This window comes from Bactrocera oleae, chromosome 5, assembly GCF_042242935.1.
Source record: "Bactrocera oleae isolate idBacOlea1 chromosome 5, idBacOlea1, whole genome shotgun sequence".
Classification (NCBI taxonomy): domain Eukaryota; kingdom Metazoa; phylum Arthropoda; class Insecta; order Diptera; family Tephritidae; genus Bactrocera; species Bactrocera oleae.
Genome location: NC_091539.1, coordinates 38,528,015 through 38,550,428, shown reverse-complemented (window position 1 = coordinate 38,550,428; position 22,414 = coordinate 38,528,015). Strand labels below are relative to the sequence as shown.

General features: G+C 32.4%; 2 protein-coding genes across 20 annotated transcripts in view; one reads left to right on the top strand and one right to left on the bottom strand.

The window, feature by feature from the left end:
* The window catches only part of LOC106618712 (uncharacterized), a 49,747-nt gene extending 39,021 nt beyond the window's left edge, over positions 1-10,726 (top strand). For all 5 annotated transcript variants that reach the window (XM_014236564.3, XM_070109633.1, XM_070109634.1 and 2 more), the window contains 5 exons: positions 6,871-7,036; positions 7,116-7,566; positions 7,621-8,080; positions 8,147-8,546; positions 8,614-10,726. In XM_014236564.3, the coding sequence (XP_014092039.1) occupies positions 6,871-7,036; positions 7,116-7,566; positions 7,621-8,080; positions 8,147-8,546; positions 8,614-9,922 (2,786 nt within the window). In that variant the 3' untranslated portion in view covers positions 9,923-10,726. The remainder of the gene's footprint in view (positions 1-6,870; positions 7,037-7,115; positions 7,567-7,620; positions 8,081-8,146; positions 8,547-8,613) is intronic.
* Positions 10,727-12,806: 2,080 nt separating this feature from the next.
* Positions 12,807-22,414, bottom strand: part of dnc (phosphodiesterase dunce) — a 361,971-nt gene continuing 352,363 nt past the window's right edge. For 14 of the 15 annotated variants that reach the window (XM_070109867.1, XM_070109868.1, XM_070109869.1 and 11 more), the window contains 2 exons: positions 21,329-21,697; positions 12,807-21,011 (listed from right to left, as the gene is read on the bottom strand). In XM_070109867.1, the coding sequence (XP_069965968.1) occupies positions 20,856-21,011; positions 21,329-21,697 (525 nt within the window). In that variant the 3' untranslated portion in view covers positions 12,807-20,855. Of the gene's footprint in view, positions 21,012-21,239; positions 21,698-22,414 lie in introns of all 15 variants that reach the window. The other variant, XR_011396450.1, reaches the window with a different exon arrangement.

The following is a 22,414-nucleotide window of genomic DNA, read 5'->3' as shown; positions in this document are numbered from 1 at the left end:
AAAACCTATGAGATCAGACGGTGTGTTGTTCAATGGTGACAAAAACGCAGATTTTTTTTTTTATTATTTGGCGAATTTAAAATACATACAACAAAAAAGTAATACCATATTCATGGCATAAAAGTCGGTCGAATTTGTTATGATCGCGCCGCACTCTATATTTGCAGTGCCGCCAAACCTTAATTAGAATTACCTCCGCATCAAAGTAGCGTTACTTTCGCTATTTTTGTTTACAATGAAAAAAAAATTAATTTAATGTTTTGATAAGACATTGTTTCTTGATGGGGCAAATTTGCCGCAACATATTCAACAGTCAAGTTCAAGTTCTGATTTACTGAATTTTGTCTTTATAGTACTAGAACAAATTTAGAAACGCTACAAGAGGCAGTAAGAACACAAAATATGAACATTTTGTTGGTGACGGTCTAATGAAATCAAGTGCCTTGGTTAACTTTAAAGAGAACACTTATAAAAAAAACGAAAATTTCCCGAAACGATGAAAACAAAGCGGTCTCATTTGTCTACAAAAATTGCTCCTCCGCCAAGACAATATTTCGGCACATTCAGCTTGTGACTCAACTAAAGAATTCAAGCATTTACGCTATGAACCAAACTCCTACCGCCCATATTGGTCTGATTTGGCCCGCAACGACTTTTTCTTCTTACCCATACTCAAAAGTGGTTCGCTGGAATTATGTGTCACTTAAATTGGGAGTTTCAGGTGGAAATAATTAGTTATTTTGAAGGTTTCAAAGCGTCACTCTATCGAACCGGTATAAATAAATGCATTATTTTAGATAGGTAATAATATTTGTTGCCCAAGATAAGATATGTTAGCAAATTGTAATATTATGGTATGTATAAAATTTTCTGCCAAAAATGAAATTAAGTGTAACAAAGTGTGTAAAATGTGAACAAAGGCCGATGGTGAGTCTGGTATGAGTAAAATAAGAGTTAACGAAGGCGATGAAAATGACGAACGCCCGGACGTTCCAGCACTTCAATAATCGATGAAAACGTGGGATAAGCGAAAGCAATGGTTATGAATGATCGCGAAATCACAATCAGATAATTCGCTGCTGATTTGGCATATCGATAGGATCATGCCATGACATTTTTTCAAATGTTTTAATTATTGCTGAATTTTGAACAAAAACAACGGCGAATGGAACTCGCTCAGGAATCACTGATTGAAACGGAAGCAACCTGGTTCGCTAAAACCGAAAAAGCCTCAACCTGTGCGTTCAAGCGTGAAGGTTATGCTTACTGTGCTCTTCGACTTTAATGGCATAGTGCATCATTAATTCTTGCCTCAAGGTCAAATGGTAAATGAGGAGTACTACCTAATCAAAAAATAAAGAGAACCTTAAAGGACCGTTGTTTTACAAGCATAGATGACATTAAAATTGAGTTTGAGAAGTGTTTCGACGATTGGAAGAAGCGGGGACATAAGTGCATAATATCGAATGGAGACTACATACAAGTATATTTTGAAGGAGACAACATTAATGTAGACAAATTAGTAAATATTTTTTTCAAACATTTAAAATTACCGTTATCTGTTATTTGTTTTCTGATTTTTTTTAAGTAAAATGACAATAAAGATTTAAAAATAAACAAGGGCGAATCTTACAAAATCATTGATAGTTTCATGAACTGAGGACACAAATATATCAAAAATCGGTGTTATATCTAGTGCAACAAAACCATTGTAGACCAGTGTAATCTAGCTAAGATTAAAATCATAGTTTCATTCAAAACATGTTCTTTCATCGGTTGGCCCAAGCATTTTCAGCTCACGTAGTACTATTGACTCATTCTAACTACTATATTTTGATATCAGTGTACCTGTACTATAAAAGTGTACATTATATATTTAGCAGAAGAACGTCAAAAGGTTGACTGGCCTGGTTGACTGGGTGAATACTCGTATATTATATTTAGAGTCTCTTTTATATTATTATTTTGAAATTGCTAAACTTCCTCTTTCCAACGCTCTCTTTGCACGGGATCTTAACATATAAAATGTGACATTTTATTATAACATATGTATCTTGTTTCCCATATGAATTCAACGAAAGTATACTTTCTTTCACAACCCCAGTGTGTTATACATATAAATGTGGTATGTCTGCAAACGACTTGCCGTCATTTGAAAAGAAAATCACCTTGTTGTATCGTCTAATAAACATGTCTTTAATTATGAGTCGCAACTAATTAACATTAATTGTCTTTCTTATTGTTTAAAATGTGGCACTAATGTGACGCCTTTCGCTAATTAAACTCAAATTTTTATGATTTAAATATCTACAGGTTTTCAAAGTGATAGTCTCATAAACAAAAAAAAATAATTGTTCAGACTGAAATCGTCAAATTCTAACACATTCATCACATAATTAATTTGTGCAAATTATTTGACTCAATTAAGATTATTTGCACATTTAATCATTAAGAGTTGAAAAAGCAAAATTTCGTGTGTATTGAATATTCATTAAAGTTGATTAAAGCGATGTTACAGATTTTCGAAACCATTTCTTTAGCACAATTTTGTTGCAAAATAGGTCTTAGCACTGGCGATTACAATTTCATTTTTGCACAATTTTTTTCCAACGAACAATTTCCGGAAGTCTGAGCACAGTAAAAGTTGCAAAGGGCCAGATGAGAAGACTGTCGGTGGGGAAATATTTAATTTGGAATGCGGTAAATTGTCTCGATTGTGAGTTCCGGTGGTCTCCACTTTGCACAGAGCACTTACCCAAACATATCGGATATGTCCTTTGATACTCTTTCACTATATCGATCAACTTCATTTTACATACTTTACAATCATCAAAATAAATCTTTTGTTTTCATTCGGTAGCCCATTTAGACGTTCATTGTTTCGGAGCTCATATAGCCTGTGCGAAAAGTAACAAACCACTTATGAATAGTTGCTTCGCTTGTCGAAAAACTCGGGTAATATTTTTCAAGTCACTTTTTTGTATCTGCCACAATTTTTTCACTACTTAATTAAGATACATTACTAGTAAATTCTGTTCTATCCTTTGGAAGGTGATATTGGGAATACATTTTTTCTCAACTGTCCAGAATTCAGCAACCAATTCCCCCCATACTTTTCTAATAGCTTCCGAACTACAATAATTCTGCGCAATTATTATAGTTCAATCTTCTTTTCCGTTTACATCTAGAGCATTTGCATACTCTTGCGCTAACTATAGCAATTTGTTCATAAGTTTGTCTCAATTCACTAAACGTTGCATAGGTTTTCTTAATATAGTCCAAACTTTGTGTAAAATTAAAGCCGAAAAGGCTTGTAAAAATGAGTAATAGTTAGTCCAATTTATTTATACTTGTACTTGTGTACTACCGTTAGCTAATGATTCCGTTTTTAAACTCATAGGTATTATTGGATTATCATAGGAGAATCACCAGAAAAGATTCCTTTCAAAGTTTACCAAGATGAGTTGGATTTTTTCTGGATATAACTTTGCAGAATCTCGCTTACACCTTGTTATTTATTTTGTTCGATTTGTGACACTCTTTAATATATATATATAATATAACGAACTTTCCTAAGAATCTCTCTCTACTGTAATTTTCGCCATTTCTTTACATTTTGCTTATATGAGTTCTTTTGCGCAATGGAGCAATCCTGCCATTTATTACAATAAAGGAATCTCAGGGATGTAATCTGAGTCTTGTATACTGCTATTAACAATCAGACTTGGCTAGCTTAAAGCTATGTTTGTTATTAGTATCAATTCAGAATAGGTATCTCTTCAGAATATTGCATTTTTCATTAAACAATCGACTTAAGACTTGTTGTTGGTCTTTGTGCATCTTATACTTGTATATACGAGGTGTGTTCAATGGAAAAGGTGAATTTTGATTTTTCGCGGGCGATTTTATATTAGATGTAGTAAAAAGAAATCCATTATTTTTACAATAGATAGCGTTATATATCTGTATCTCGCGTTATATAAGTTCGAACGGATTCGGTTAGATGGCGCTAGAAAGATGAAATTTCGTACTTAAACTAAACTGTCAGAGTGATTGGTTGATTCAGTTTTATTTAATCGCACATCAAAGATAGACACTAGCAAAGACAAAATAGCTATATTTTACAGATTTTCTTCGATAAGGGCGAAAACGCGAGCCAGGCGGCTGACAATGTGAATACCGTTTATGGGCTTGATACAGTAAAAGCCAATCATACGCTATTTTGGTTTCGTCGATTCCGTTCCTGTAATTTCGATGGCAAAGCTTTAGGAGGCCAATTATCGAAAAAATCGATCAAATAATGGAAATCGCCGAGTCCAAACATCGATTACGATTGTCCAGGACCTAAACATTGCACAAAAAACCGTTTGGAACCATTTGATTAAGGCTGGATACAAAAAGTAATAATTAAAGTATTAAATCTCATGCAAAAATAATGGATTTAGTTTTACTACACCCATATCGATTTTTTGTTTTTGTTATAATCGGACACGTATGTTTATCAAAAATGGACTAAACTACTTCAAGGCACTTGAAATGTTGACTGTGGCATTCAATGAGTCCACTTTGCCTCAAAAAAGGGTTTATAAGTGGTACAATCGCTATGGATCGAGAAGGTGTTGATGACGATAAGCATCCTGGAAGTGCAGTGAACAAAATTGTTCTTGAAAATCCTCGAATCACTATTAGGGAAGTTACAGAGGGTGTTGGCATTTCAATGGCTCATGTTTTACAATTTTCTCGAATGTTTTGGGCATGAAACGTGTGGCAGCGAAGTTTGCTCCAAAATTGCGTTAATACTCCAGCTTACACATCAATGCTTATTTGTGATGTGACTGTTTCTTATTCCTAAAATTGAAGAAACCAATGAAAGGAAAGCGTTTTGGCACAATTGATGAGATCAAGTAACAATTGAAGAAAGAGCTGATGATAATACCGAAAAGCGCATTTAAGAAGTGCTTCGAGGATTGAAAAAAGCGTTGAAGGTCTAAGCGGATACAATTCTCTACTAAGTCAAATTATTGAGTCGATTCGACGTAGAATTGCAGAAAAAATTACACACACCTCAATCAACACCACGGCCAAATAGAGCGAATTAGGCTATGAACTGCTAAACATCCTCCGTATTTTCTAGATTTGACACCGCGCAACTTTATATCGTTTCTAAAATTGGAAGTAATTTATGAACTGCATGTTGACGATCTCTCACTGTCTCGTGCTCAATAAAGCACCAATTGAACAATAGTGAATTGAGTTTTCCAGTTATTAAATGTTTACATACCGACACATAAAATATGGTGCACCTGGTATTTCGCATCTTTTAGACCTCTCAAAATGACTTCGGTAATAGCTAAGATTATGAAATGATTTGTGAACTTTTTTTTAAAATTAAACTAAATTCGTCTTAAAGTTTTTCTGTTGAACAATATTTTAAAAAAGTTTATTATTTTACTTCACTTCTGAAGTTCAAGAATCACTTCAAAGTATCTAAGCAATTAAAAATATTTTTATTATGATTGGATGTTTTGTACTTTGGGGTGCCAGCATAAAAAAGTATTATTTTTTGCTATAAAATAATATATACTTGAAAAGATGTATACAATAATGCTTGACGTTTCCTTAAAACAAAGCATTTAATTGCTTTTGATAATTAAAACTTCCCATTTTGCATTTCACTTCGTAAAATATACGAAGTGCAATGCTCATCATACACAGCGATAATTATTTTTATTAGAATATATCATGAACACTTTTGGGTTAATTATCTATCAAGTCTATTATTGGCAAGCATGAAAGAATAGAAAAGGAAAGTTTATGGCTCACGTCGATTCGAATTGCAATTAGATATTCTTCCTTGTTTAATAATGATTACCTGCCAATTTGCCACATATTGTTAATTATTCTATACTTAGACTTAACTGGAAAGCAATTACTAGAATCGACGTAGTTTCATATAATTTTTATTTGTAATAAGAAATATTTTATGTTGTGAAGGTCTCTTATAAATTGAGTTAAATTTATTTTATCCGAGAGGCTGTTGTCTATTCTTAGGATTGCTAGGCGATCTGTACCTTCTATTTGTTGTGAATTAAATTTTTGGTGGCAGCTGGAAGGGCATCCAGTTAATGAAATAGTCGCCCACTTTGCATTATTAAAAATGTAGTTTGGTTAAAACAAAAAATATTTTAAAGGTATTTACAAAAATTAAAGAACATAATTTGAAGTTATCAAAAAAAAAAAAAAAACTGGGGAAAATAAGCCAACTTGACATAGGAGAAAGCAACGTCGACAAAGCGGCCTTTATAACTGTGTAAAATAACTCAGAACTACTAATGAAGTTTTTTTAGAGGTTGACCTCCAGGACAAGCAATCTAAACTGCCCGTATCGAATAGATTATGTCGATCGAGTACAAACTAACACAGTGATTTCCTCGAATTACCATTCAATAAGCTGCCATAGTAAAGGTATAAAAGAGTAGCCGCCATTACTCCATAATTAATTCCATTTTCCAAACCAATGCTTTAGTTACTTCAGCGTATTTTGTGACATTGATTGCTTAGTGCCACTTTTCTCCGCAAATGTTTGAGTTTCAGTTTCAGGAATCCAAATGAGGCGATTGTGGTGATGATCGCTGAGTTTCGTTAGTGTTTCGTTAGCAACTATTTTTTTCCTACACCGATCATAAAATATGTTGAGCGTCTCTACCATCTAGCATCTTTCTACATCTAAAGCGAAATATTCCGAACACCAACGGCAGAATAAGACAACGCTAGTGAAAATATATAATGGGCTTTAAAATCTCTATTTTAGACTAAAATAAAATCTTCCTACCAGTCACTCTGTACCCTCTCTCTCTCTTGCTGTTTCAGCTTGTTCAGTAGTACATGAAGACCATTCATCTGCCCAAGATGATCTCGATGATGCGTTAGCAGACACTTTCTCCAATGGAATAGCGAATAGCACTGATTTGGTGCGTGCCGTACGGGCATCTATAAGGCAACATGAACTCCTGCAGCAACGTAATAAACATCGCAGGTGGGAACATTACCTTTAACCTTCTTTCATATAATAGAAATAATTTGACCATTATGCCTATCCTTCAACTTGCTATCAGATCGAAGCGAGCAATTAAACGCGTTTGTTATGGCGAACTCGGCTGTTTTGAGGACTCCGGTCCCTTTGCTTATTTGGAAATGCTGCCATCGCCACCTGCAGATATCAACACTAAATTCTACTTTTACTCTACAAAAAATCGTTCCGAACGTCCCCTCATGGAGTTGCCGTTTCTGAATATGACTGATACTTTTGCCAAAGTCGCACGATCTTCGCATTCTATACGACGCAGAGCCGGTTCTGTAAGTGATACAGACGCAGACAGCTCCACCACAACAACAACGACGACAACCACCACTACGACACAGCGTAGCGTCTTCAAAAGCACTCCACTGACCCTCGATGAACTGCATGGTTTCGATGAACTGTCGGTTCGTGTGATCGTACATGGTTTCGGTTCGGCTTGTCCGCATGTGTGGATCTACGAAATGAAAACGGCATTGATGGCGGTGGTAGGTTCTTTAAATGGAATTAAAAATTTAAAATTACATACTTTATTATTGTAGGAAGATTGCATTGTTATTTGCGTGGACTGGGAGAGCGGCGCTACTTTCCCGAATTACGTGCGTGCTGCTGCCAATACACGATTGGTGGGCAAACAACTGGCTATGCTTTTGCGGAATCTGAAAGAATACAAAGGCCTCAACTTAACGCGCACGCATATAATCGGTTTCAGTTTGGGTGCACATGTTTCTGGTTTCGCTGGCGCTGAACTGCCGGGTTTGGCTCGCATTACGGGTTTAGATCCAGCCGGTCCACTGTTCGAGGCACAACATCCCAAAGTGCGTTTGGATAATTCGGATGCGGACTTTGTGGACGTTATACACTCGAATGGTGAGAACTTAATACTTGGTGGACTGGGCTCGTGGCAGCCCATGGGACATGTGGATTTCTACCCAAATGGGGGACGTGTGCAAACTGGCTGCTCAAATTTGTTTGTGGGCGCCGTAACGGATTTCATTTGGTGTTAGTAGCTTGATATTATTAGCTTAGCCATTTTGGATAATCAAATTTATTACCCCCTACTTATAGCTGCACAAACTGCCGATGAGGAGGAGGGTCGTTCACTCTGCAATCATCGACGAGCTTACAAGTTCTTCATTGACTCAGTCGCTCCGCGATGTATGTTTCCAGCTTATCCGTGTAATAGCTATGACGACTTTATTAAAGGCGATTGCTTCCCGTGCGCTCAAAATGACGATGACGTTGCTGAAGGTGTACCAAGATGCGGCAACATGGGCTATTATGCTGATAGATCCACTGGCCGTGGACAACTGTATCTACTAACAAGAGAAGAGGAGCCATTTTGCGCTCATCAATTCAAGCTGGAAATATTCAATTCCTTTAATGATCTGCCTTTACGTACTATCGGACGCTTGGAGGCTACACTCGAAGGGGAGGGTGGACTGAACGAAACCTTCAAAATATCGGAGTGAGTGGTTTTTTTAACTTTTGCTGTACTACATAGTAGTAATAACAATAAAACTTATCCCCTACAGAAAAGACGACTCTGAATTCTTCGCTGGAGATATTGTTTCAAAAATAATTGTTCCACATCCCGCCTTGGGCTTTCCTACCACACTTAGTTTACATTATAAATCATATAGCGGTTGGCTATCCAAGGGACTACCGCATTGGGATATCGATAAGGTTGTTTTAACCGACAGCTTTGGTCGCAGTCATTCCCTCTGCAAACCATCGACCAAACTCTCATCGGGTACACCTGTGCGTCTAAAGCTGCTCACCGGTAATTGTGAATTGGAGAACCAAGAAGAATATGGTACTTATAATGTGCCGACCACTTCGGTGCCGGACTCTAATGGACAAGAGAGCATAGACAATTTGGAAACCGATAGTATAGATGCCGCCAAGCAAAGCAAGGACTATTTCAATCTCGGTACTAGTTTCCGACTAGACAAAAATAATACATATCCTGAAAACGATATGCCCTGGCAACCCATATTCGAAGGTACTAATTCGCTGGACAAAGAAGTTGGTGAATCAAGTCGCAGTTTATCCGTCGAACCAACTGAAATTTTCGAACCCGTTTTAAACGACCGCCGCCTGGGTCTTACGAATGCACGTAACCTGCAGGAATATGGTGTAACCACGGAAGAGATAGTTGAGCCTGTTTTAAAGGCGACTACACCACGTGTTAAGAAAGCAAAGGAGATTGTCTTCACAGACTCGCCGCTGGACACAAAGAAACCAGAAATTATTAAAATTACACCAATCACTACGATACGTAATGGACCCGAGCTACCGAAGCAGAACTCACAGGAGGAAGTCATTACTGTGCAATTGCTGCCCTTCCGTCTCGGCGATTTACTACAACGTGCCGAGCGTTACGCACGTGAGACTCTCTTACCGTTGATCTCTGTGCAAGCGCCGAAGTTTTTTGGCTTCAATGTAGGCGGCTCACCAGCGAGCAGTACTGAACAGCCAACTACCCCTAAGGATGAACCCCGTAAACCACGCTACATACCACGTTTTGAGGAGGCGTCCTTTTTGCGTGAGAAACGTGTGGAGAAAAATCGCCCTGTCCGCAAACCGGCAACAGATCTAACCGTGGCTGAGTCGCGAACGCAACGTAATATTTTCAAGCTTTTAAGACCGGATAACGTGGTGAAAGCTACTAGTAGTGTTGAACGCTCGGGTCAAAAGCGTGCGCTTAGCTATTACACCAATATGATGCTCTCCGAATCGCGGGCATTACGGCCGGAAGATCCCAGTTATGAGCCAGTATTCATAGAATTACCCACCTATAGACCAGCTGCGAATCAAAAGTTGGTTGAACGAAAGCTCTGAAACTACATAACTGTATTGGTTACCGGAAACAGTGTGGGTTAAACACTATTCGAATTGTGCAAAACCGCGTGATAAGTCAAATGCTGTAGACGCCCATCTCAGCACTATAACTTTCTTTTGACCAAAAATAAAAAAAAATAGAAGATACGAATTTCTCAAACTCTTCGTCATAAAGCTATGTTGCTTTACTGAAAATGCAATTAGCCCTCGGTCGAACCAAAAAGAACATAATTAAATAAATTGTATAGATAATAAAAATAAATATTATTGTGATCGCCATTTACGTGCAACCCTGTGAGTCGACTCTAATCGCCTGGTTTTAGAATTTCAATACATATACGTCCAACTTTATAAATTTTTTTATATTTAATATTTTCTAAACGCATCGCATTAGAGAATATTTAAATTGAACTATGAAATTTTCTGTAAATACTTCTAACCCTATCACTGTTTTCCACTTACTCTAATTACTTATGTATGTAATTTGTAATATAAGTAAAAAAATTTGCTTAGTTAAGGAAAATATAATTCTTGGCTCTTGAGAGTATCATTCGAGTGATCATTTGGAGCCAAGGTAATGCTGTTTGAAATTTGTTAGAGCATAGGTTAAAATTTAAGTTAAGTAAATATATAAATATCTTTTATACGAATAAATTATTTAATTTTACAAAAGAAACATTAAATCATAATTTTAAAGACGAACTAATAGTTCTATCAATTTAACACATTTTGTCAAAAGATAAGACAGAAAATAAACCAAGGAATAATACGAAGGGAATATTAAAGAACTTGAGGTGAAAATAACTATTATATGGTGTTTTTATGCGTACACTTTTTGATTTCTATTATAATCATTACACTTAAAATTTTAAGAAATAAGTTTTGCTAAATTTTCATAAAAAATTGTGTGAGATTACTTTCTCTCGACTTTATGTGCGGTTTTGGGTGTTTTTGAAGCAGCAAAAATAAAAAAAAAATTCCACAGTTATTAACGTTGCTGTGGTTTTAACGAGTTTCTGTTTCGGTTAACTGACTATCAAGCAGACGATTTAAGGGGTTATATCAGCTTACAAGCCGTTTTTTTGTGGATTTTTTTTGAAGAGGTATTTTATTTAATCATTAAATAAAAGTAATTTACATTTAAAATATTTAAATTTGAATTTCGACCTCCGAAATAGGGTGTCTGCCGGTGAGGAAGATTTTTGTGCTTAAAATTTTGAATTTTTGCCAAAATGGCGGCTTCCCAAAGAAAAGAGTTATGAAAAACTTTACATTTCAGAGAGGCTTAAAAGATCGAAATTATTATCAGAAATCGTAGTCCTTCTATCATTACCCGGAAAATATGTCTAAGAAGGTCGTATAAACCAATTCTTACAAGTACGCCCATATTTCAGAAACTATATAGAAGAGAATATTTTCAAATATATATATATTCTATATGTATCCAAAAAAAAAATCAATGTTTGAAAATTTACAAATGGATATAACCATTGAGAAATTGCGGACGTTGGAAATTTCGTAATGAAACAAAATGAGAGGACTTTTCGGTCACTGTTGGAAAAGTGCTTAAAAGAGCATTGCTACTTCAATCAATTCGAGGGAAGTGAAGTAGATCAGGACGAAGGAACCTGGATTTATATACTACCAAAAACTCTGGATTAATTTTATTATTATTTTCTGCCACTACAACAACAATTATTTTCCGATAAATTTAAACTGCGTGCAGCCTTAGCGTTGGAGGACAATATTCGAGTACATATGTAATAATTTAATAATTTTTAAATGGCAGCACTGGAATATACAATAGATCGCATTTATAATATTATAATATAAATATATATTACTTTTAATACAAGTAATAGAATTGTATCACCTTATAGTATACCAAACTGTCAAATTAAGACAATTGCCCAATAATAATATTTACAGTATTTTACGAGTTTTGAAGTATGTAAACGTTAGTTATCTTTAAAGAAATTCAGTATTTTTTTTTAATTATGAACTATATGTAATGTTAAATTTGTTAAATAGTTTTTTTTTTAAATTAGTAGTCATCGAATAACAAAATATTGATATAGTAATCATAGCTAGTGTACCGTGATCTATACAGTAGTCGCCTAAAATACTAGTATCAGGTTAGTACGAGTAAAGTTTATAACATTATACTAATAATTTTTGGCGAAATATATTTATCTTTTATATTTTTAAATTTTGCGTATTTTTCCTTGTAAAAGCGTAGTTATTTAATGCTTAATTTTGTCATAAATACATTTAGTCCCTTGTAATTATTATATAAGGGAAAGTGTGAAATTTAATAAAAAAAATCGATGTTTTTCATATGTCGATAGTTTATTCCTTTCAAAATGATATACTAAAATCTTAAATCGATATCTCAATTAATTTATCCTTAAACACGTTTTTCTTGAAACATAATTTTTTGAATTTGCTTAAATCTTGATTACTTAGACAAATGATCTGATCACTCACTGTTCACCATACAATGACCTAGCAATTCTTTGATCTGATCACAAATCGAATTTAAACAAGCCAAAAGCGATACAAATTTTGGGTAAAATTCAGTTTTTTATTAGCGCCGAAATATACTACATTTTTTATTATTGTTTTTTCGATCTTACGTCGTTGTACGGACAATATCTTCTAGTGAGAATTTTTTCAGGTTTCAGGCCGGGAGCACTGCAACAATGGAGAATATTTGTTAGCGTTATTTTAAAACCATTGAAACAGTTGTTTTTTTCCTAAATTTCCAAAAATCGCTATTGAGCTGTAACACGAGATGAAGTGCCATAAGTGCTTACACTGTATGCGTTATTAACTATTTCTGCCACAAAATATTCCTAACCATTTGCGTAAATGAAAACACAACTTGTTTGTATATTTTTTAATCATTTCCTCTTTTTATTAAGATCTATACCAAATTTTCACTTTGGTTTGGTTTTGTTACGTTTATCTGTTTTCTTTCACTTTTCTAGTTAGTACGTTTACAATTATTATTTTTGTATACACTTAATAAATTTCGAATTAGTACTTATATATATATATATATATACATATATATATTATACATATGTATGTAAGTATATACATATGCGCATACATGTAATTTTAATTTTTCTTACAAAACAAAAGTATTTTGACGAATTAACTTACAACTGAAGTGAAGATTGGTTTTGCTTGTGCAGAAATTGTAACAAATCTCACATTGATAATTGTTTCTCCTTTATTAAATAACTTTCAAGACTTCAAAAAATGCTCTCTCACTAGACTATAGCATAGTATGCCATTATTTCATGCACTCAACTTCACTTGCAATGCGTCTCATAGTTTCATTAATACATCTAATCGTATTTAATTTGCTTACATGCCTCATTTATGCTGTTATGTATGTATGTAAATTAAGCAACACATATTTATGTAAAATTTGTTTGACAAAAGATCTAAATTTCTTCAATAAGTAACGCCAGCGTCACAGTCATTTGTTTATTTTAATTTTTTATTTTCATTTTTGCTCATTTCACGATTTTTCACGACTAAATTTTTTTGGTTTTTTCTTGTAATTATTTTCTTTCATCAATGTATGGTTTTTTCATCCGCCAATTGTTTTTCTTGTTTCGCAGGCTTTTTTCATTATTTAATTTCATGTCAATTACACCATTATTTTATTACTGCTACAAATTCTTAATAATTTTCAATTATTTTATAATTATTATTTTCATATTTTTAAATGTTTAGTGACATTATACAATACATACATAGTTATGTATTACAAGTATGTAGCCTACACACGCTCTCACTAGCTGGTAAATTTTATGCTGCCAAATTTTTATTTAACTCTCACACACATACACTCGCAACTTCTGCGTGTGCATCTGTGTTAGAGTGTCCGTTATTTCCCAAGTTGATTGTTTTTTTGCAAAAACCCTCTGAAGTTCCAGTTTTTGTCCAAAAAAAAAAGTTATCAACGTAACCAGCTCTTTATTTTCAATTTAAGTAGTGTCTAATTACACATTTTTTATTCTTAACAAGTATGTACTCGTATAAATATATCATGGGATTTTTGGATAAGCAAGTAAATCTAAAAAGAAGTGAAATTGTAATGCAAAATGTTTCACTCTACAAAAATATCTTAGGGATTTCGCATAAAAAATTGCCTATTGAAGTTATACGCAGTTAAGTCAAGTGAGACATTCTGTGTTGCTCATACGACATGGTGTGCTGTATAAATGCAGTACATTTGATGCATAACTTTAACTGCGTATAACTTAACATTAAGTTCTTTTTTGTAGTGCGGAAGATTTTGTATTAGAATAACACTTTTTCCAAGTTGTAGTTCTAAGTGTTTTGGAGATGAAAACTGTATTGGAAAAGATTACAAAATCTCATGAAATATATAGGAAAAGTAAAACAACGTTAATTAAAAATAAAAATCTTGTTTAAGTTGGATCCTTTTTTAGGGCAGAAACTGAAACTTCAATGGATGCTTGCAAAAAAAAAAAAAGACGCAACTTGGAAAATAACGGACACCCTATTGTGTATGTATGTGTATATGTATATTGATGTATGTACTATTTTAACATAATTTATTTTTTCAAACTAACATGCACATATTTACTTATGTTTATGTAGTTGATGGCTACATGCTATATGTATGAATATATGTACATATTATTTATTTTTACTTCATGATCTTAACTGCTTTGTTTATCATTATTTTTTGTATGCATTATACTCACTAACTGGTAAGAATTCTTGAATTCCTTAGTTCAACTAAATTTAGTTATTGTTGAATATTTAAGCATTTATGTACATATGTAAGCATATTATTTTATCTACACATGTATATACTGTATGCGTGCATGTATGTTGTGTGTATTTACATAAGTAGTACATTTTATGTGCGCACGTGATGCAGTTTACAATGCTCACATGCAAAAATTAACTCACATACAGATTGAATTTCGTGGATGTCTAGATATTGTCATGGAATAACTATAGTATCTTGAAAAAAATTTCGGTTTTTGAACTCGGGTAATAGGTAGTTCCAGATATGAGAACAGTAATTTTCTAAATGCTGATTGCAGAAAGTAAAAATTATGATTTTCTAAATTAAAATCATTGGACTACTTGTGTCAGCCCTCAGCAATAGCAATACTGCACTGCAAAGCTTGATTTGGTCTGTTTGTGGTTCTCCGGTACTTTTTATAAAATATTACCAAACCATGTGCTATCAGGTGATGGTCAAGCAATTGACAGTTTGTGAAACACCTCTTTGTGACATCTAATCAAAATTATAAAGTTGATTTCATAGTATCCCTAACACTGTTCGTCCGTCAAAGTCTATCTATGTAGAACAGATCGTCAAAGCAACAACACAATAACGTATAGAATCTCAATGAAAAAGCAGAATCCTCAGGCTTCTCAGAGCACCGGTGGCATACTCTATTGTTTCAGTGAATTTAGGAAAGCTAAGAAGATGCTATGACAAACAGTTATAAATATGAATAATTTTTCCCCATAAAATATTTGTGAGCTATTTTTTACGATTGTGCAGATAGAAGTGTGAATACATTTTCTAGCCTTTGGGCACTCTCATAATTTACATCATTTATTATTCGTGATAAGAAATACTCAATTCTTGTATCAAAAACTCTTCCTTGAAGTTAACAATACAACAAATTACGCCGAAAATAAAGGAACGCTGTTTTCTCTAATGTCGCTTTAGGCTTTAGCGGCATTTTAAATTATATCATGCAATTTGAAATCTACCTTCATAGGAATAAATGTCACAAGTACAAAGAAATGCAAAATAATTTAATTTTTATTCAACTATATAAAATAACATAAAACATAGTAAATAAAAATACCTTTAAAACAATTTCCTAAAATGTGTTGTAATTTAATGAATTGAAAAATTACTTAATATTTAATTTTTCCTAACTTTGGCCTCTCAAAATATATTGCAAATACATAATTTCGCTAGCAGTTGAGCCGGTATTAGTTACGCAAACTAAATTCTGCTGGTCTGACGGATGCAATCATTTGTGATGAAGAAATTTTGCATAGTTTTAGGGACTTCCGGGAAAATGTTGCGAAAAATTATTTCCGCTGTTGCTTACTGCAAATTCTGGGCGCCTGATATGTGAGCTGCTACTTGCCATACAAACTGAATTTTGCTGAGTTGGTAAACAGCGCTAGACGAAAACTTATGATGCAGAAATATTGCATAATAAGGAGCTTCCAGAAAAATGTTGCGAAAAATTATTTGGTCCGGGCTTTAGATAATGAAAATATGGGAAAGTAACTGCTTATGTAGTTCGGTGTGCGATTTGTTGTATTATCAAAAATGATCATCCAATTCTTTTTATTACATTTTGTTTATTCAATTCAAATTAATTTAATTTAATTAGTCTTATTTGCTAGAGAATTCAATCTGTTTGTGTTTTTTGTTTTCATACTTAGCATGTGTTTGTAGTACACATAATTAATTTTATTACAATTTTAGAAATAAAATTTAAAAAAATGTTTTTACAATATTATTGAAAATTTGTTTATTATTTAAATGATATTTTTAGACCATCAAGGTGCTTGTTTGCTTTGCGTTTGTTGCTTTCATTAGATTTGTTGTTGCTATTATTAATTGCATACAATTACACAATATAATTATTTTATATGAATAACATAAATTTTGTATGCCATGAACTTTTTGGCAATACAAAAACAAACAAATTTATTTCTATTCTAAGCGTATATAATATGTATGCACATATATTTGTATGTAAAAGAGCGGGATCCTGCCCTGTCAACGAAAATTAAAATTAAGAATTACGTGTTAATATAACAATAACCACATTACAATCAATTATAATAGTATTTAATAAATATGTATGTATGCATGTGTATGCTCTCACTTATGCTAATCAACGCATAAAACACTTAAGGAAAAATAAATCAAAAAACAGTGTTTTTTAACTAAAATCGAGTTGCGGCGTGGCGCTGCTCAGCACATCAGCAGGCAAAATACAACAGTGCGCGCTTGGCTGTTGGCATAGTGTTGTATTTCAGTGTTAACACGCCGAAAGTGACCTGCACTTAGCAAGCATTATAAAAATATTATAGTTTGTTTTAACAATAGTTGGTGCTAACTGTGTGTGCTCTCTTTGACTGCTTTATTTTGTGTTGTAACCATTTTTCGGTCAACTCTTTTTTTGCACGCGTTTACCATATTTGCACCATCTTACATAGTTATTTAGTTATATGTGTGTGTATAACGTCTGATATATTTATATTATGCATTTTTTTGCTGTTAAAAACATATGCTTTGGCGCATTTTGTGCATTTACTATTGTCATTCATTAAAACAGTATAAAAATGTTAAACAAAAATTTAAAGAAATATAAAAATTCTGTTTTTTCTTCAAAGCAAATAAGTAAGCATACAGCTTTGTTGTTGTAAAAGTGGCTAAACTGACAGCTGTTCGTCTCAAACGTACATGCAGTTCTGTATTTAAATTTTTCATATAATAAAATTATTATTTTTATACACATAAATTACTTTGTTTTAGTTTTTAGTGTTTTTTCTTTGAATTTGTTTGTTTTCTTTCTTTTTAACTTCTACACATACATATGTAATTATTCTTAAAACGTCATTCAACTTAAAAGTATGCGAAGACTTATTTGTGGTGGAAAGGAAGTGTGGAAGCTACAAATTCAACACACCGCCCAGCAGGTGGGTGGTTTCTCATTTTCATTTTCAATTTCAATACAATATTTAATTTAATTATTATTCTTATTATTTTACTTTTGTCTCATAAACAGTATATTAATCTATTCACATTTTGTTTCGGTTCGAATATTTTATATTACAGTATTTTCACTTTTACATTAGCCTTGCTTAAGTTGTTTCTAATTTATATATATTTTTTGCTTCTTATGTTTAAATAATTAAAAAATGTTGAATTATTACTTTTCAGTTTTCATTTAGCTAGAAAGTTACACATAAGCCACACTTGCTTTTGCATAGCTTCCATTTTATTATATTTTGCACAGTTTACTAGTATTTTTAAGTTTTTATTTTCTAAAAAAAAAATTTATTTCTCTGCCATTCCCTAGTAAATTCGAGTTCAACACTTTAGCTTTTAGTCTTGCTTTTCCTTTTAGAGGGAAAATTTCATATTTTTTTAAATATTATTTTATACATAAATTACCTTTTGCTGTCACATACACATGTGACTTCTAATTACTTTACAGCTAGAGTGTTTCAGTGTTTGTATCTGCGTGTGTATGTGTGTTGTTCAGAATGACTGTAATGCAATTATTTGCGAACCCCGGCTCAATGTATGACACATTGTAGCACTTATTTTCATATATCTTAAGTTTTGATTTGAATTAAAATTTGCACTATTATAGAAAAAATTATATTGTATATAACATAAATCGGCTGCATGATAATCATTACTTTTTTTTAAGCTACAGAGTTCTAATATTTTCTTGTCGTTTATATATTTTTAAGTTGGTATAACATGAAAAAAAATTCTTTACTAAAAAAAATGATTTACAAAATTTAGTTCAGCTGATTTATAGAAAAAAAAAATTGAATAAATAGTTGTTAAAAACACCAATAATTGCGATATATGGCTAAATGTATGATTTAAAAATGCTTTAAAACTTTAAAAAAATACTAACTTTTGTTAAAAATTAAAAAAAAAAACCTTCTGCAGTTTATAAAAATGTCGCACATAATACTCAATACAGCTTTTTAAATAAACAATGAATTGATTTTAGACGCAAATTAGAAAAATAAATTAATTACGGTTTTTATATTACATATTTCGGAAGCTCTAAGCTAGTAATAACAGCATTATTTAAAAATAGCGATGCTTAAAAGTCATTACTTTAGAAATATTTAAAAAAGTTTGAAAAAGATTAAATACCATATTCTAGTGTTTAAAATTTTTCGTTACTCACATAATTGTTTAGTACTTTGTAAATTAAAATAGAAAGCTCATTATAAAAACATAAAAATTTTTGAAAGAAAAAAATGATTTTAATAAATATTTTAGTTTTACGCAAAATAAAAGTTTTTTAAAATTGTAAAATTAAAAAAAAATATTTATTGAAATATATTATATGTATTTAATAATTTAAAGATTAGAATTTTATAAAATTAAAAAAATCGAAACAAAATTTATTTAAATATTAAGAAAGTGAGTTGAGTCTTTCTTAAGTCAAGAATTCAATAATATTTCAAAAAATGCAGCTAAAAATTTTCAAATATAAAAAAAAACATAAGGAATAACAAAAAATAAAGAAAATATTTGAATTAAAACTATAAGGTAAATTAAATAATAATATCTTTTTTATTACGCCAATTGTTTGCACGCGAAAAGCAATGAACTTATTATTTTTTCTTTAGTAACGTTTTAGTATTTTGTTTTTCTGTAATTCTTCAAATTCAATTCGGTATAATTTTCAACTTTTAATATACATTTTGCATTTCAACTTTATAAATAACAAATAGTTATACAAAAATAAATAAAAATCAATTAAAATTAAAAATAACATTATTGTAAAATTTAGAGAGTTCATAAATTAAATGAACAACAGATTAAAAAATATATAATAATGCACATTTCAAGCCACATATTGTGTATAAAATGCATTATATATATATATTTTTTTAATTCCAGCTCTCGTTGCAATCCTGTGCATAACATACTTCTTTAATAACTCAACGCTCAAGTAAAATTTTGAAATTTTTCGAACAATTTTCTTACGACACATATTTTTTGCTTCATTTTAGCTTTTTTTCAATTTTTGCATTTACCGATAAGTATGTAATATTATATAGGCTTGCGTCAAGTGCTTTTAAAATAGTCAGTAGGCTTCGTAGTCAAGTGGTTTATCGAAACTTCAGCCATTTTGTGTGTAAATTTGAATTTTTGAAATATTATAAACGTTAATACGTCTGTGTGCGTGTATGTTATGAGTTCGAAATTAAAATCGCTAAAGGTATGCGGGGTCAGTTATAACGCTATAGGTGTGTTCAGCCGCTATTAAGTTAACATTTTCCATTTTCAGCTTGAAAAACTTTTAAAAACGTTTTATTTTTGCTTTAAATTACAACCTTGCGTTTCGTCTTGTGTTTATTTTTATGCTTTACTAGTTATGTAATATTTGCATATGTGTCCAGCAATGCTTTTGTTAAATTATGTTTGAATGGCAAGAATGAGCTTTTTGTGTTGTAAAAGTAGCTACCATTTTGTCTTAACTGTAGTTTTTCAAAATTGTTCTAATTGCAAATGAATGAAATTTATTTGCTGCAGCGGATTTGAAAGTCTGTAGTAGTTTCATTTTGTTGTCATACATTTGTGCTGAGTGTGTTGTGTATGTGTGTGTGTTTGAGTGTTTTTGCATGCTTTACACTCCGTGTTTCATTGTTTCTTATTGCTTTTTGGCAATTTTTTTGTAGTTTTAAAGTAAAATTATCCATTTGCTTCATGTACATATAATATTTACCGCTATATGCATGTACATATATGTTGCTTTTTATATTTTTGTATTTATTTTCTTCTCTTTTGTCTTGGCTATGCTACTATGAAATTTCTAAATTTATATTGTATGTATGTATGCTTTCATTTGCTTCCTCCTTTGTGTCTTCCTTTTTTAACATTTTGTCCTTCATCTCAGCTCGTTTGTTTTGTTTTTGCTTCAGTGTTTTTTATGTTCTTTTTTTGTTAGCAAAAAATTGCATTTTTTTGTAAATTTTAAACTTTATTTAATTTTTTTTTTGTATTTTTTGGCATTTTTATTTTAGTTATTTATTTCACTAGCTGCTTGTAGTTGGTTTGTTACTAACGTATTAGCAAAAAATTTTGCGCCTTTTCGGTGATTTTCTTACATAACCCCGCTACTCTCCGTCACATTCCACCGTGATGGCTTTGATTCTCACTCCCCGACGGTTTATGCTCAGCCGCTGCCGTCGTCACAGTTGCTGCTTCCGGCTTGTTATGTTCACTCTCATCACACTCTTCCAGTTCGGCTAGATTTTCTTGATCGGACTCTTCAAGTGTTACCTGCAGCAGAGAGTTGCGTAAGTTAATACAGGTTTAAAGTTTTGGAGTCGATTTGCAGCCACGAAGAGGCGTAGCGATTTTATATGCACTTTGCATGAAGTAATGAGAAAATTTGCAATATTTTCATATTTTTTAATATTTTGGTTAAATGTTCATTGAAATGTTTGCATATAAAATGCTACACCTCTCCCCAGCTGCCAATCGCATTTTGTTTGATGAGTAACGCACTACTGTTCTATCTGCGGCCATTGGTGTTAGTGTGACTACTTGTATGTTATTTTTCTACTATTTTTCTAGTTATTTTCTCAGCAACTCACTTGAAATCGTATCTTATCGTCGGAGGGTTGATCGTCGGCCGCCGATGGTGGTGGTGATGGTGGTATCATGCTCTGATAATAGTCTCTATTCTCTTCAAGCGTATCAAGTATATCCTGTGCATCGGGATGCACCAGATCGGCCCATGTCTCCCACAATGGATGCACAATATAATCGATAAATCCGACCTGCGATTTTTCGATTGTGGCATTATGACGATCACACATGGGACTAATGTCCATGCCCGATTCACGTTCTTTATCGCCCTGCAAAAAGAACTCCTCCATAAGTAAGCTGACCCAGCGTTTGTACAATTGCAACGGTTTAGTTGGATTACTTAAATCGGCACAATGTACCAGATTTTCGAGCACCTGCAAAGGGGAGCGACGAGAAAGGGACATTAGTAAATGTATGTCTAAATATATCTTATATACTAGCAAAAGTATACATACATATATCTATTCTTCATAATTTTTTTTAATTTTTTATATCGATTAAATTTTTAAAATTTATATCAATTTCATTATTATAAATGACCGATTGTAAAAATAAAATGGGAAATATAACATAATGTTAAGTATTATAGTTGAAAAATATTACCGTGTTAAAAATCGTGTATTATTTTTTAAATAAAAAGTGAGTCTAAGAGTGGTAAGTAAGAGCTATGAGTGTATCAGAATATTAAATGCTCTCATGGTTGAAGGAAAATACACATTAAGTAATATACATTTATCATTCTGTTATTATAACAGCTCAACTATTTATTGACTGATCGAACATGAGACACAGGAAGCGTGCGTTATAAATACTTGTAGGTTGAATACATAAGACTTAAGGTTTTAGATAGCTTAGATGTGTAGGACTATAAGACAAAGATAATCCAAGAAAGTAATTAAAAGGTCGGTATATTGGAGTTAAAAAAATATGTACCGCCACTTAATGATAGAGTCATCTATAGTAAAATCTGATAGCATCAGATGGTTTTACAAGGAAAGCGGCTTGATTTTAATCGGATATGTCCAGTGAAAAGGGGCGAAATGAGTGCATCACGAAGCAAATTTAATTGGTATTTGTTAAATCAGTCATAT